General features: G+C 39.0%; 3 protein-coding genes across 6 annotated transcripts in view; all 3 read right to left on the reverse strand.

Annotated features, from left to right (window-relative positions):
* Nucleotides 1-711: 711 nt before the first annotated feature.
* LOC107589444 (elongation factor 1-alpha, somatic form-like) lies at nt 712-4,760 on the reverse strand. Of its 3 annotated transcripts, none has more exons than XM_016277890.1 (8): nt 4,697-4,760; nt 3,758-3,913; nt 3,208-3,387; nt 2,793-3,089; nt 2,538-2,688; nt 1,450-1,706; nt 1,135-1,369; nt 712-1,032 (listed from the first exon to the last, which is right to left on the reverse strand). In XM_016277890.1, exons 2-8 carry the CDS (start codon nt 3,899-3,901, stop codon nt 908-910), a joined length of 1,389 nt encoding a protein of 462 aa, XP_016133376.1. In that variant the 5' UTR covers nt 3,902-3,913; nt 4,697-4,760; the 3' UTR covers nt 712-907. The 3 variants fall into 3 exon arrangements, with proteins under 3 accessions (XP_016133376.1, XP_016133378.1, XP_016133377.1); XM_016277892.1 differs by having other exon boundaries at nt 3,758-3,910; nt 4,697-4,719; XM_016277891.1 differs by lacking the exon at nt 4,697-4,760 and adding an exon at nt 4,543-4,561.
* Nucleotides 4,761-5,030: 270 nt separating this feature from the next.
* Nucleotides 5,031-8,225, reverse strand: LOC107589443 (elongation factor 1-alpha). Its single transcript, XM_016277889.1, has 8 exons — nt 8,127-8,225; nt 7,358-7,514; nt 6,837-7,016; nt 6,447-6,743; nt 6,183-6,333; nt 5,854-6,110; nt 5,531-5,765; nt 5,031-5,444 (listed from the first exon to the last, which is right to left on the reverse strand). The coding sequence occupies exons 2-8, from the start codon at nt 7,499-7,501 to the stop codon at nt 5,320-5,322; spliced, it is 1,389 nt and encodes a 462-aa protein (XP_016133375.1). The 5' UTR covers nt 7,502-7,514; nt 8,127-8,225; the 3' UTR covers nt 5,031-5,319.
* A 4,945-nt stretch (nt 8,226-13,170) lies between these two features.
* Nucleotides 13,171-16,865, reverse strand: part of LOC107589448 (sialin-like) — a 9,315-nt gene continuing 5,620 nt past the window's right edge. The window contains exons 8-10 of one of the 2 annotated variants that reach the window (XM_016277898.1): nt 16,184-16,331; nt 14,624-14,714; nt 13,171-14,516 (exon numbers count right to left, since the gene is read on the reverse strand). In XM_016277898.1, coding sequence (XP_016133384.1) covers nt 14,370-14,516; nt 14,624-14,714; nt 16,184-16,331 — 386 coding nt within the window. In that variant the 3' untranslated portion in view covers nt 13,171-14,369. The remainder of the gene's footprint in view (nt 14,517-14,623; nt 14,715-16,183; nt 16,332-16,865) is intronic. The other variant, XM_016277897.1, reaches the window with a different exon arrangement.

A 16,865-nucleotide genomic window follows, 5' to 3' on the forward strand; every position in this document is an offset into this window, starting at 1 on the left:
TGTCAATGGTTAACCCTTAGTAGTTTTAAAAGAATTTTTCTATGGATTGCACACAATTTAAATACATTTGTATTGTATTGTTTCATGCAAATTTCTTTTGGCTAATGAAAATTTAAGTGATACAACAGACTGTTAAATTAAAACAGCTGACTGAATTTTACTAAACAATAGTATAAATAAATGTTTTTTTAACAATATGAACAATATGAGATTGAACACTATGATAGAACACTATCTTTTAGCCTAAAAGTGCAGTATGTGTACATAACAGTGCTATTTATATTATTTTATAAAATGTATTATTTATTTATATTATTTGTATACAGTACTATTATAGTATTTAACATTTTCAATTAGCTTTTATTTTTAGTATTCATTTTAATTATTTTGCTTTCATTTTTGTTTCCGTTATAATTTTTAAAAAAGTAGTTCAGCTTAAACTTATTTTAAGTTAATTGCCAAGGATTTATTTTTATATTTATTTTTTAAGTTTTAAATCTAAAATTTGTATTTTATTTTCTTTCAGCTTTATTTCTATTAGTGTTTGTTTTAGTTAACTGTAATAACACTGAAAGATTCACGATTCAAATGTTTAAAAAAATAATCTTAATTATATTTATCATGTTCAAAAGAATTTATTTATGAATGCACTTACAACAAAACCCATTCATAATGCTTTGACCTCTGACAATAAAGAATAATGGCACAAACTGATGAATAATCATTGTTTATTTTTATAATCATTTTCTCCTAAGGTGTTCAGAAATACATGGTTTCCACCTTTCCTTCTGAAGCTTTTACGGTGGGTTTTTATCAGCATAAGCCAGTCCTTTAAAACCGTGCTCAGGTTCTGAGACATTGCAGTGTAGGATATCAGTGAGGCTTGCTGGGTGTCTGACGGGACGATTCATTTAACTTTGGCAGCCTTCTGAGCAGACTTGGTCACCTTTGCACTAGTGGAGGCTTTCTTGTCAACGGCCTTGATGACACCAACAGCGACGGTCTGCCTCATGTCACGCACAGCAAAACGACCTGGAAAGTAGTAGTGGGAAAGTAAGGAGTTCCAATTAAAGCAGAACGTTTGATTAATGTCCAATATATAATGTTCATGGCAACATAAATGATGACACTTACCCAGTGGTGGGTACTGAGAGAAGCTCTCCACACACATGGGTTTGCCAGGGACCATAATAATAATGGCAGCATCTCCAGATTTGAGAGCCTTGGGGTTGTCCTCAAGCTTCTTGCCAGAACGACGGTCGATCTTCTCCTTGAGCTCAGAAAACTTGCAGGCAATGTGAGCAGTGTGGCAGTCCAGCACTGGGGCATAGCCCTGAGAGATCTGACCAGGGTGGTTCAGGATGATGACCTGCGAGAAAGAGGGGTACATGATAAAGCACCCGACATTATGAAGATCATGCAGATAATATTCTATTATTTATATCTAACCTGAGCTGTGAAGCTGCCAGCCTCCTGAGGGGGGTCGTTCTTGCTGTCTCCAGCCACATTACCACGGCGGATGTCCTTGACAGACACGTTCTTAACGTTGAAGCCAACGTTGTCACCGGGGAGAGCCTCGACAAGAGACTCGTGGTGCATCTCAACGGACTTGACCTCAGTGGTCAAGTTGGCAGGGGCAAAGGTCACAACCATACCAGCCTTCAGAGTTCCAGTCTCAACACGTCCAACAGGCACAGTTCCAATACCTGAGGGAAACACACAGAAAATGTTTGAATGAGTGACAGACGCTGGTTGAGTTTGGAGGCTGTGTTGTTATTTTTAATGAAAACTAAAACTAAAAGCAAACACCTTCGTTCAGTGAAATGAAAATAAAAACTAACTGGGAAACACTGAGACAAAATTTATATTTATTACTTCAAAACTAACTAATCCGCAAAATCTTTTTTTTTTTTTTTTTCCTTTTCTTCACGGTATACTATAAAATTTGAAACCTTTGAAAACTGTCTGCATTAAACATGAAAATGCTGTTTGTAATTTACTGGATAAGGATTAAACATGAGGATTTAAAAAAAAAAAGTTCAAATATGCCCATGGCGTTTTAAGATTTTATTCATTTACATGACTTTCCCAGATCTAGAAATCCCTTCCTCATATTTACAGGTATCCAAAAATTTTTTAAGAAAAAACAGTTGTTGAGGGACCAAATGAAGAAAGAAATATCTTGATTTTTGATTAGTGTAGCTTATGAAGCTTTTTAATGCTTGTGTTGTCTTATTTTAAAGTCTCTTTAAAATAAGACGCCTCTTGGAAGTTTTCTTTGGACCCATTTGAGAATTGCTGCAATAACACTAGACTATACTAAGAAAATGAAAGCATTTTTTAATTATACCAGTTGGCGCATTAACTATGGCAGCCCTAAAATACTAAAACTGATGTAATAACAAAAAGCAAAACTAGAAAACAAACTAAAACGAGAAAACTACAAATTCAACACCAAAGACAAATAAAAACACTTAAATATATTTTAAAAATTTAATTCGAATCTATAATAACCCTGGTTGGTGGTTAATGCTTACCTCCAATCTTATACACATCCTGCAGAGGCAAACGGAGAGGCTTGTCGGTGGGCCGACTGGGTGGCAGGATGGAGTCCAGGGCCTCGAGAAGAGTAACACCGCTGGCAGCACCTTCCTTCCTCTCAATCTTCCATCCTTTGAACCAGCTCATCTATTATTCATAAAGAAAATAAAAACCAAAAAGCATGAACAATCGCAGTGATCACAAACCCTAACGAAACCCTTCCAACCCAGGAAAAAGCAGCAGATGCTCACGTTTGTGCTGGGCTCCAGCATGTTGTCACCATGCCATCCAGAAATTGGGACGAAGGCAACAGTGGCAGGGTTGTAGCCGATCTTCTTGATGTAGGCGCTGACTTCCTTGGTGATCTCCTCATAACGCTTCTGGCTGTAGGGGGGCTCGGTGGAGTCCATCTTGTTGACTCCAACAATAAGCTGTTTGACTCCCAGAGTGTAGGCAAGCAGGGCATGCTCACGGGTCTGTCCGTTCTTGGAGATACCAGCCTCGAACTCACCAACACCGGCAGCGACAATCAACACGGCACAGTCAGCCTGGAAGGAAGAATTAATAAAATCACAACATTTAAACAATAATAATAATGCAACAATAAAACCATTACACACAGACACCGTAATCTGTGATAGATTTGTTGACATTAAAAAAACCTACCTGAGAAGTACCAGTGATCATGTTCTTGATGAAATCTCTGTGCCCAGGGGCATCAATGATGGTGACGTAGTACTTGCTGGTCTCAAATTTCCAGAGAGAAATGTCAATGGTGATGCCACGCTCACGCTCGGCCTTCAGTTTGTCCAGCACCCAGGCGTACTTGAAGGAGCCCTTGCCCATCTTGATGCAGAAAGAATATTCAGAAGCATATTTGAGATGTTTGTGAGACCGAATGGACAAAAGAATAATATAAATAAAAGATAGACGGAAGGAAATACCTTCTAGAAGACTAACATCTTTTCAAACATAACATCTATAAGTGATGTATTAATGTGACTGTTTTAATTATAATTCTCTATATTTAATTAATGATTATATTCTAAAAAAAATTGCAAGCATATGCTCAGTTTGGACATTTTGACCTGACTGAGCCCAGTAAAACTAAACTGTAGATGTCGCTCACAACACATGCCGTTTAAAAAGACACGCCCAGAATATACTTGTCATCGAGACATTAGTCATCGGAAGTCACCCGGCTGTGATGACGTACCTCAGCGGCTTCTTTCTCAAACTTCTCTATGGTTCTCTTATCGATGCCTCCACATTTGTAGATGAGATGTCCGGTGGTGGTGGACTTGCCGGAATCCACGTGGCCGATAACCACGATGTTAATATGAGTCTTTTCCTTACCCATGTTGTAAATCTACTGTGGAAAGACATTGCTGGGTTTAGTTTAGCCGGCATAAACATTATCCGGGCATTACACATTAGCGTTCAAGGAATTCTGGAAATAAATTCGCATATAAGCGATCAAACGGGATTAAGGGAGGCGGGGAAATCTCTTCGTCAACGCGCAGCACCTGCGGTGCTGCCATGGCCGCCTGTTATAATAGATATATTATAATATAACGAGATTTATAAAGTCGTGGGCTGATATAGTCGAATGGTGTGATGTATGTGTGGGCGGGGGGGGGGGGGGCGGCTTGCAAGAGCTCGGTTCACATAGCATAAATTGAGTTACCATTAGTCGCAGCTGTTGAAATTCTTACGTACTGTTTGAGACTAACAACGGTTTCCTTAATGCGTTTGTTTTCTGGGAATTAGAAAACCCCCCTTATTTACATTAAATGGCTAGTTTCATTTTTTTCAGACCAGCTTTTTGCAAGATCTGGCAACACCCACCCCTCCCACCGTTCACTTCGTGTCCTCCATGTTGAAGGACTGGAATGACAGCACCAGCCATGTTCTCTCCAGCTTTGCCAACAAGTTTGTGCCCTCTACAAGCGTGTCAGTGAAAACGAGGTAGAGAAAAAGAAACCTGGAATTAAAACGAACCTGGTCTGAATCCGCTACCCTGAAAGTACACAAAAAATCTAATTAAAAAAAAAAAAACCTTGTGACTCTAAATGCCTTTAAGGGCTTTTCCTTATAACAGCCTATCAACTTTTTAGGATCAAGACTGAATAAGATGAGGCAGTAATAAACTTACCCGACTACAAGCACTAGACAACCCCGAGAAGACTGGAAAAAGGAACGAGTCACACTGCCGTCTAAATTTATACGGTTCAGTCAGGGGTGGGATATGACAAAACACCTAGACCACATGGATACTGCTCAGATGAGGGGCACCATTGGTAGCTTTACGGTGCACTCAGTATTTGCGATTGGAGGAGAAGACATCAGTAAAGTGGGCACACTGTAGAAGAAACCCGGCTGCAACACGTGTTAAAACAGCTGCAAGGACCATGACAAATCAGATTAGTTGCTTATCCCAAATCCCACCCAGTTAACCCCATTGATGACAGGAGACAAAGCACAACTTCAATTTTTAATACCTTTATTAGTTTTATTCAGCAGCTTTTTTCCAAATTTTACGGTGGCATCAGGTGCAGTTCTAAAACCATTAACAAATTTAACAACTGAAAGAGGCACTATCAGTCAATAAATGGAGCCACACTTAAATCCAAGTTGGTTTCCTTTCCTGCGAAAACTTTTCCGATGGGTTTTAATCAGCATAAGCCAGTCCTTAAGTAGAGTGCCCAAGTTTAGAGAAATTCCAGGAGGTCGGGAAGAACATACCACAACCTTTGGAACAGCGTGATAAAGGGAAATTCATTTGGTCTTGGCAGCCTTCTGTGCAGACTTTGTGACCTTGCCAGCACCACCAACTTTCTTCTCAACACTCTTGATGACACCAACAGCAACAGTCTGCCTCATGTCGCGCACAGCAAAGCGACCTGTGGATGGAGAATAATTAGTACAGAAACCTACCGAAATTAAGGATATGGATGCAAGAGAGTCGATTAGCATGACATGAACTTACCAAGAGGGGGGTAGGTAGAGAAGCTCTCCACACACATGGGTTTACCAGGGATCATCTCAACAATGGCAGCATCTCCAGATTTGAGAGCCTTGGGGTTGTCCTCAAGCTTCTTGCCAGAACGACGGTCGATCTTCTCCTTGAGCTCAGCAAACTTGCAGGCAATGTGAGCAGTGTGGCAGTCCAGCACTGGGGCATAGCCCTGAGAGATCTGACCAGGGTGGTTCAGGATGATGACCTAAAGACAAAAACAAATTAGTGCACATTCACATAACCCTGGAATTCAAGTGACTTGGTGATCAAGCTGACGGGGAAAAAAACCTAACCTGAGCATTGAAGCTGCCAGCCTCCTGAGGGGGGTCGTTCTTGCTGTCTCCAGCCACGTTACCACGGCGGATGTCCTTGACAGACACGTTCTTAATGTTGAAGCCAACGTTGTCACCAGGAGTGGCCTCAGTAAGAGACTCGTGGTGCATCTCAACAGACTTGACCTCAGTGGTCAAGTTGGCAGGGGCAAAGGTCACAACCATACCAGGCTTGAGGACACCAGTCTCTACACGACCCACGGGCACAGTTCCAATACCTGAGAAGTTGAATGTGTTAAACCAATTCAAGTGTTTGACTTCAGAACTTTAATAACTTCATAATGTTACACCTCCAATTTTGTAGACATCCTGAAGTGGCAGACGGAGGGGCTTGTCGGTGGGACGGCTAGGGGGCAAAATGGCATCCAGGGCATCAAGAAGAGTAACACCGCTACCATTACCCTCCTTGCGCTCAACCTTCCATCCCTTAAACCAGCCCATCTAAAAACAGACAGACATTGTCAACCAAGATGTGACATGAAGTACACCAAGAGGAGTTCCACATACGGAATTTATTTCCCACCATCCCTGTGAAGTTGCATAGACAAACGTACGTTTTTGCTGGGCTCCAGCATGTTGTCACCATGCCATCCAGAAATTGGGACGAAGGCAACACTGGCAGGGTTGTAGCCGATCTTCTTGATGTAGGCGCTGACTTCCTTGGTGATTTCCTCAAAACGAGCCTGGCTGTAGGGGGGCTCGGTGGAGTCCATCTTGTTGACTCCAACAATAAGCTGCTTCACCCCCAGAGTGAAAGCCAGGAGAGCATGCTCACGGGTCTGCCCGTTCTTGGAAATACCAGCCTCGAACTCACCAACACCACCAGCAACAATCAGCACGGCACAGTCAGCCTTGAAGATAGAAAAAAAAAAGCCATCAAGTTAAACCTCACCCTACTACATTACTCACTAAAACAGTTCTGTGTGGGTGGAGCGTAGTCATACCTGAGAAGTACCAGTGATCATGTTCTTGATGAAATCTCTGTGCCCAGGGGCATCAATGATGGTGACATAGTACTTGGTGGTCTCAAATTTCCAGAGAGCAATGTCAATGGTGATGCCACGCTCACGCTCGGCCTTCAGTTTGTCCAGCACCCAGGCGTACTTGAAGGAGCCCTTGCCCATCTATTTTGCAAATAAATAAAGGGAGGTATTTATTCATTTTATATAAAACATTAAATTTAAGCTTTAAAAATCACAAGTGGCTGTAAGTGTTAAACTACGGAACCAGAACTGCTTGAAACGTTGAATGGGACCAGCGCACATGTAGCGCGGCCTACTAGGCGCCATTACAGAATCTGCAACGTCAGTGAAGCACCGCTTAAACCCCGCCCACTCCACACCCAGCCGGCTTGAGCCCAGGAACGCGTGCTACCGCCGCCATTTTGGTTCGTTACTCCCGAGTTGTGCCGCAATTAAGTCACAGAAATTCACGAAACAGTCACTAGAAGCGTTTAAAGTCTCACCTCAGCAGCTTCCTTCTCGAACTTCTCGATGGTCCTCTTGTCGATTCCACCGCATTTGTAGATCAAGTGGCCGGTGGTGGTGGACTTTCCGGAGTCGACGTGGCCAATAACCACGATGTTAATGTGGATCTTTTCCTTTCCCATGATTGGTTAGTTTCTGAATTAATAAGAGAAGAGTACAATTGAATAAAGGAGACATGAGTGAAACAGACCTTCCATCATTAACTTTTGAGCGGGTATTTCGTAACAAGTAATAGATGGCCCCGGGTTTGAACCGGCCTAGTTCACCATAAGGCAACTGCGACACGTGTTTCTTTAGAGTAACGCGGTATTAAGTTACAGGGGAAAAATCCAAAATGTCTGAAAGGAATCCATGAGGATGCAGCCAGCTGGCTCTCCAGTCACTGATAACAGTTGTTGGGTGCGAGAATGTGCGGAAGGCTTTTAACAGGCCCGCGACTTGAAGTCTCTCGGTGCCTTTGTTCTTTTCCCGGTTCCCATTCTTTGAAAGAGACGTACACGGAAAAAATAAATGAACCCCATCTCTTCTAAATACACTACTAATTAAAAAGAAACATCTATTATAAACACATAATCAGAAAGAAACCCATTGTAGAAACCAAGTGATAAGAGCAGAGTAGCGAAACAACGCCGAAAACTTCAAAATACCGTCAACCTGAAAAAATCTTTAAAAAATGTTCAAAAGTTCTTAAATGGGAACTAATGAGCGTAAAAAAACCAAGGCCTAGCCAGCAGAGAGAGCACTCACCAAGATTGAGAGCTCACTCCTCAGCTGCTGCTCCCCTTTGCCAGGTAACAGAAAGAGGAAGAAAACCGGTTTGGTTGGAGAATTTATACACGGGAGGAGGACCGACTGGGCTGCAACCCCCCGCTTCCTCTCCCTCCCTGATCCACCCGCAAATCACACACAATCGAGTCAAATTCTCCCCGCCTCGACAAACTGCGTCACTACTTTGTTTCACTGAGCATCTGGTTGACTGTATGAAATAATATTTTTACAAATATTTGAGATATGTTGCGATAAACATAAAGGGAAAATATATGTCTGAATACATACCACATATAACCAGCTAACAAATATACAAAATAGCATAAATAAAGAATACTTTTTAACGTAAATGTTAATGTATTCTACAAATTTGTCTTTTAAAAGTCTTTCCATTTTAAATGTAAATTGTCATAAGATGCTTATCACACATGTTTATATGTTTGGTCTTCTTATGATAAATTACGGCAATCATCACTATAAAACTGAAACTGCATTTTGTAGCCTATCACTGATTGAAATTGGTTTAAATTCAATCACTTCATCACATTTACTTCTTAAACTAGTTCACATTTAATTCTCTGGTTTTGGTCAAAGTAGCTGTGAAGTTTCATTTTATGCAACACAGGTAGTTTACTGTGGGTACAATACTATGCATAGCCAGCAAGCTGTTGATTTTCTAAATTCTTTCTCATCTTTGTGCTTATTCTCACAATAATGACATCTTTGTTCACATGCACAACATTCACAACAGTTTTAGAAGAATGTTAAGAAATCAGAATCTTATTTTAATTTATGAAACAACCAGTCTTTTACCCCGGAGACAGTGTGATCAGCCCAGTCTTTTTTTTTACAGTCAACAGCCCAGTCTGTATGCAAATTAGTTAGCAATTTACTGCAGCACAAAGTTGATAAGGGCACTCAGGTCTGTTGTCTCAGATGCATCTCCACCCAGTGGATCATCTATTCAGATTCAAATGCAATCAGATAGGACTATTTGCTGAACAGTGAGATTCAAACTATCCTATTTTGAAACATAAGCCCAGGGGAGGCAGTGAAACTTTCGTAATTTCCCTTAGTTTGTATGCATTTCATGCATTCAGAGTTTTGTTTTTAGAGTGTGGGGAATCTTTTTATTCCTCTCAGTGCCTTACAGGCATCCAATGCCATCTTCAATGCCTTACATTCCTCATAGCCTTATTTCAAAGAGCTGGCATCTCCCCCTGCACCTCCGATCAACTCTCTCTTCCTCTAGGTAACAGATGCTTGGTCGACAGCTGCTATTTTCAGTCAAGAGCAGCAGCACAGACACACATTCAGATGACATATACTGTGACAATCAGAGCAGCATGCAGTGGGGTCTAAAAGTCAGGGACCTTATTAAAATGTGAAGGAAAAAAACTTAAACCTGGTTATAAATTAAGTTTATGGTTTTAAAACATCCTAGCATGGACAAAATAATTTTTAGAACAACCATTAAAGATTCTGCATCTATTTCAGATTCTTTGTTACATTCATCATGAAAACTCCTTTGTAGAGATAGTCTGATGTTTTTGCTTCCACTGAAGCACAATTTGCTCTTCGGCTGATTTTCAAATCATGCTGGAGAACATGATCATCCAGTTTTACACAAACTTGTGGAGTTCATGCAGCTCAGAATTGCTGCAGTCATAAAAGCAAAATGGGAACACAACAGATATAATATAATAAAAGTATTTTAAATAAGAATTTTAAAAAACATAAATATAACATTAAAAAAACAGAGGCATTTCCACTACTGGTTGCACATGACTCACTTCACATTCCCTTGTATAAACAAAGATTACACAGAGAACAGTGATATGGATTGATTGGCTATTTGAGTAAAATATACTCTGACATAATTGAACTAACAGTGTACTGTTGTCATTGTCTTTGGTAGATGTCCTTAATGCAAGCAATGGTTTGCATAGTCAATAGACAATAAATAAAAAGATGAATTATGTACATTAATAATAATGAGACAACATGCAGGCCAGTACAGTAAATGTGTAAAAAGACAGTATAAGTATCATTATAATCCATAATTATGTCCCCACTGGATGCAACGAATGCCTCCTGGGTTTTCATGTTTTTTAATCGTCGCTCCGGCCGGACAGGGCATCACAATATGGTAAGGGGCGTAACATTTCCGTCACACGCTTGAGGTATTTGGCCAATCATAATACACTGGATAGTTGGCCAATCACAGCACACCTCGCTTTTCAGACCGATGAGCTTTGTAAAAATCGACGCGTTTCAGAAAGGCGGGGCATAGAGGAGAAACAATAATGTACAGTATGTGGAAAATAATGTGTTTTTTTAACCTTAAACCGCATAAACACATTTCATTACACCAAATACACCAAATAATGTTATTTTTAGCAACATCATATGACCCCTTTAATGTAAAATATATATAAACATTTTTTACTTTAATTTTGCCATTTTGTTTCTGTACTGCGTTGTATACCAGACCTAAGAAATATGAAATATAAAATGAAAAATTGTTAAATGAAAAAGTTCCTGGCAGCTTGATGTTAGGGAAACAACTAATCTAAACAAAAAAGACTGAACAACTCTAATTGTGTCAACCCAAAGCTACAGATCAAGCAAATAATCAAACAAATCCTTCGAAAAGTCTCTTCAGTCATTATCATGGTCTTCTTTAACAGTAATACTTGAAAATGAAGTAAATAGAATTATGCAGTAAGCAACAAGTTATATGACTGATATCAAAAAGAGATGCCACAGCGTTTGAAAAAAAAGCTGGCATATTGTGCTATGTGAACTGCAGTGATTCCCACCTTTCTTTCTGATTTTCTTCACACACACACACACCAAAGATGATTACTATTCACAGCACAGCTGTCCAAAGTCCCACCCCGACATACAAACACACCTCAGCATACCCTGCCCTGGTTCAAACCATATGTCTTTTTGTATACTGTGATGATGCTTGATCTGGTCTGGCCTGTTTACCAGGTTCATGTAGCAGCGCAATGCCAAACAGGCGTAATATCTACTTGTCCAGATAAATTGCCATTTGGTTTCTATCTCAGGCACTCAACAAGTTTAGGGGAGGGCATGGGGAATTTGTGCCATGAATCACTGTTGAGTCATGCAATACAGAAGGAAAGGCCTGAACTTTTCCCTCAAGGCTCAAACACAGAGCAGGCCTCACTGTAAGATAGCTTTGTATTATGGTTTACTCTTGAAATTTGGTATTGCAGCAATGCTGATATTTAAGTCAGTCTGGACCAAAATATCAGCTAAATGAATAAATGCAAATGTAATGTAAATTAAACCGTATTTTAATGATAGCAATGCTGTGCAGCTTCAGAAGTGCTTTGAGGGGGAGGTGGAGGATTTCTGCATTTCAGTTTAATTTTTTTCTGTTATACACTGAACAAAATTATACATTATGATATGCCACACCTGTGAGGTGGATGGATTATCTCGGCAAAAGGAGAAGTGCTCACTAACAAAGATTTAGACAGATTTGTGAACAATATTTGAGAGAAATAGGCCTTTTGTGTACATAGAAAAAGTCTTAGATCTCTGAGTTCAGCTCATGAAAAATGGGGGCAAAAACAAAAGTGTTGCGTTTATAATTTTGTTCAGTGTATAACAGAAAAAATTTAACTGAAATGCAGAAATCCTCCACCTCCCCCTCAAGGCAACAAACTTACACTTGCAAATCCCCTCCATGTGAATGCATTTTTAAGGTGAAATGCAAATGGGTGGGGGTCAAGAAACAAACATCTGCATGTTTGAGAACCCCATCGGTCTGTCTCAGACCTTTGGTGAAAATGCAAATGTCCATGAATGAAAGGAAGCAACACCTATTCAGTTAAAAAATGCTGAAAAAGATGTTTATAGTCAATATAATAAATAAATTTTTAATAAAAATCTCACCCATCTAAAGATATATTACCTTAATGTTTCCTTGACTATGTCTTTCAAGCAAGGAAGCAAAATAAGACTCCTCTACAGTAATATTAAACAATATAACAGGGTGGTAGGGAAAGATCAAGTTCATAAGAGCAAATGTTTTGCTCCCTTGGACAGCTAGTAAAACTGTAACACAAGAAAGGTTATTTTATTACTCTACCAGTCTTATTTTTGTCCTCATGGTATGCCGGATTGGACTAAAGATCGCTCCTTTACACACACACACACACACAGAGAGAGAGAGAGAGATACGGAAAGGGTGCATTTACAATGCCATAGGAACGATTAAAGAGACCAACCTAAAATAATCAAATATTCGCTGTCTTATTGATAAAAATCGATATATCACATCAAAGTTAGCACTATATTAATGACACAAAAAGTTCAAAAGTCCAGTAAGGTTGCATGACAATCTTCACGCTTACATCACTGTCACACATGTAAACAAGCACACGAGACCTTGCCGCGTTCAGTCAAGTACATCCGGGTCGTACAACAGTGCTGAGGTAAGTAGAAAGTGCCGGAGCTTATCTGACATAGGCAGTGACATTGTTCATATATCTGGTATTATTGCCCCTTGACTGTTTTAGTTATAATACACTAATTTAAGATATATAACATTTAAACACGCAGTACTGTCTGATGTTAATTTTGAGAGGCATTCTAATAATTCAGCCATTTATCAACGATGTGATGCGCCATCTGCTGGCTGTTGTTTTGAGAAATCGAGTCCCCAAATGCCAGAAGTTGACTGTAATGCCTCGTTTATTATTTACACTGTAGCCATTAAAATGATGGGGTTATTTACTCTATAATCGCACATAGGAATACAAATGTTTGATTAATGATCTATTCATCCATATTGAAGAACATATAACAAGTGCTGACAAAGCAGATGGAATATGACTGCACTGTAAAAATTCACTTTTATTTATTGAGCATGATCAACATCATAAAGGAATATCACTTATTATTTTTTACTCTATAATCGCACATAGGAATACAAATGTTTGATTAATGATCTATTCATCCATATTGAAGAACACATAACAAGTGCTGACAAAGCAGATGGAATATGACTGCACTGTAAAAATTCACTTTTATTTATTGAGCATGATCAACATCATAAAGGAATATCACTTATTATTTAAAAAAAAATGAAATAGTAATACTGGACAATTTTCAGCATTGAGATATTCATGCCATTTAAAAAAAAAAAGTGCTGGCCATTGTGACTCAATTAATGTATGACTCTTTGAGTGTTTTAAATAAACATTAAGTTTAAGTTAATGTTTATTTAAAACACTCAAAGAGTCATACTTGTTCAAATGTTTTATTGTGCACTAGTTTACCAAACGTAACAATTAAATTGTGCACTAGCTTAATGTAGTCATCAAAAACTCACATTAAACATTTCAACAAGTTTCAAAACAATAATGTACCATGTCTGGCAAATTCCAGTATATATGAATGGACTGTATCTGTTAGTAAATCTGTAACAAACCAAGTGGCTGAGTGCTGAACTGAATGACACAATTAATGGAGTACAGTTACTTCATTAGCTAGTTTAAAATGACTTGAACAGCACTGGTACCAAGTAGTAAGATATTTTCATTATTAATGCATTAAAGTGCTTATTAACAAGTATTTTCAAATGTAATTAAATTGAGATAATACCCCTAAATCTGTTCTATTTCACCACTGTAATAAACATTACACTTGATTGAAAGTTAGTATAAAGTCCAGAGTATTTTTTTTTCATTGAATGAGATTCAGATTGAATGAGATTAAGACATGGAATTACTCTGAATTCTCCATTAAATTGTATTATGATTAATTCTGAATTGTTCAGCAATGAATAAATATTGCCAGACTAATAAACTACACATTGTAAGGCACTTCAAATTTCCCTTTTAAAACCCTGAGAGGAGTATTATTAATACTATCAGTCAAAAGTTTGGACATGCTACTCTTTTTTTTTTTTTTATAACAGTAATCATAACTATAAAATAACACATATGGGAATTATGTAGTGACCTAAAAATGTCACTATCTGGTCCATTTATAAAAAATTAAAAAAAGTTATAAAGTAGGTATATTTTATGTTCGTCTTTAGAATAACACTTTTTTTTTTTTTTAAATCATGGAAAATTATGAAGTTTGTCTAAACTTCTGACTGGTAGCATGTGTTGAGTATTAGGATAAAACTCAAAGGCAGTCCTCATATGCCTCTGAATTGGTCAACAGGAATGTTTAATTGTGTGTATCTGTGTCTGATTCCTCATCTGTCCTTGCCCAGCTCTGAATCTTTCCAGTGCCAAAGATCACGTAAAAGATGGCTCCAAAGGCGCTCACCCCTGCAGACAACCAGAACACGTGTCTCCATCCTGTAACTGAGTGCTGTTCGAAAAGACAAAGGAAGGGAGAACATATAAAAAATGTCAGCTTTTGCTGATGAATTCTTTTAAACTACTGCAGTATTACACAAAGTAAAGAACACAGCTTACATCTTTGGTCAAGTAACCCACTACAATTGGTGCAAGAACACCAGGGATGGTCCCAAAAGTGTTTGTAATTCCTAGAAGTGTACCCGCATACCTGGAAGAAAATAGCACAAAAGAAGATATTACTATTGCAATAAAAGTGAAGCTTGTAAAGATAACTTAATGGATAGACTGATGGACATCAGTTTTAGCACAGAGCTGTTCAGTTTGTAGTCCTATAACCCAGATGATGATTAACATTTTCAACCATTATATTAAAGGGGTCATATGATGCTGCTAAAAAAGAACATTATTTTGTGTATTTGGTGTACTGAAATGTGTTTATGTGGTTTAAGGTTAAAAAAACACATTATTTTCCACATACTGTACATTATTGTTTCTCCTCTATGCCCCGCCTTTCTGAAACGCGTAGATTTTTACAAAGCTCATCAGTCTGAAAAGCGAGGTGTGCTCTGATTGGCCAGCTATCCAGTGCGTTGTGATTGGTCGAATACCTCAAGCGTGTGACGGAAATGTTACGCCCCTTACCATACTGTAATGCCCTGTCTGGCCGGAGAGATGAGACAAAAACATTAAAACCCATTATAAACAAGGCATTTGTTGCATCGAGTGGGGACATAATTACGGATTATAATGACTTATCAGTAGAACCGCGTTCTTTTTACGCGGTGTTGCGTACCGAGCCGCGTAGACATAAAACCATGTCTGCATTTGTGATCGGAGAAACGACAAACAACAAGCGCTATTCTACACTGCTCAAAACTCGCGTTTGAATCATCAGTGGCAAATTCTTTAAATATGAAAACATACTTACAGTCTGTGAGTCAGCATTATTTGTCAGCATCATAGACTGTATAGGGTCAGCATGCGCGCCGAAGGGGAAACGGGAACTGAATTCACTGGAACATTGCCATTGTAGGCTACTCTCCCAGGAAACAGTCCTCGTCCTCCGTAAAATGCGCTGCACACATCTGAATATTTGGGTTGAGCTGTTCTGGAACAGTGCTGTAAATACAACTTAACCACTGATTTCTAGTCGTGTCCTCTTTTGGAAGATCAAACAAAGTAGTTTCGCTTTCACAACAAAACACACAGCATCTCCACGACATGGCGGCGGCAGCAACAATACTGCAGCGAGAATCAAAGTTACGCCTTCTTTCTTTGCATGAACATTTGGGCGGCGTTATGCAAATCTTCCCACACAGTGACGTAGACATGTGGGGGTGTGTTTAAACGAGGCGTTTTAGGAGGGCGTGGACGAGTCTTAACTTTCATAAAGAATATCTCTTTTGGTTTGAGACTTTAGTCTTTGCAACTTTAGGGATCTTATCTATTCACGAACAGCTTGTAACACTCCAAAGAGAAAGGAAAACTTGAAATTGCATCATATGACCCTTTTAAATAAAAATTCAAAAACCCATAAGAAATCCTAAAGAGAACCTAAAGTGAAGTATCCCGCTGAGTTGGCCCGCAAAGTGATGTAATGAACTGCTCTATAGAGCCTACTTGAGCAGACCGACTAATTGTGACATATAAACCAGTCAGACAGTCTTGGTTTTGTACCGTGGCGCAATATCAATCTGGTTAATGTAGACACCAGCAGCACTGAAACCCCCAAATGCACTGGACAAAGTGAGAAATGTCACAGCCAGCACACCGCTACAACCCGTGAAGCCTACAGCAAGCAGGAAAACAGCAGGTAGAAACAGACCTATGGGACACAAAACATAAAAATATTAAAAACACAACTAAACTGCAATACTTTAGTGTCACGTTTTCCTTCAGAAATCATTCTAATATGCTGATTTGTTGCTCAAAAACATTTCTTCTTATTTTCAATCTTGAAGACAGTTTCTGCTTCTTAATATTTTTATTGAAACTGTGATACACTATCATTAAAAAGTCTGAGGAAAGTAAGACTGAAAAAAAAAAAAAAAAAAAACTTTTATCCAGCCAGGGTGTATTAAATTAATTAAACGTGACAGTAAAGACATTTAGAATGTTACAAAAGTTTTATATTTTAAATAAATGCGTTTTTTTCCATTAAAGAATCCTGAAGTTATCGCAGTTGCCACAAAAATATTAAAGGGGTCATATGATGCGATTTCAAGTTTTCCTGTCTGTTTGGAGTGTTACAAGCCGATACAAGCCGAGAGAGCGTGCGAGAGAGAGAGAGAGAGAGAGAGAGAGAGAGAGAGAGAGAGGGACACACAGAGCACGTGCGCGCGCCGCTCTGTTTTTTTCT

The sequence above is a fragment of the Sinocyclocheilus grahami genome, unplaced genomic scaffold, assembly GCF_001515645.1.
Source record: "Sinocyclocheilus grahami isolate Dianchi unplaced genomic scaffold, SAMN03320097.WGS_v1.1 scaffold116.1, whole genome shotgun sequence".
Taxonomy (NCBI): domain Eukaryota; kingdom Metazoa; phylum Chordata; class Actinopteri; order Cypriniformes; family Cyprinidae; genus Sinocyclocheilus; species Sinocyclocheilus grahami.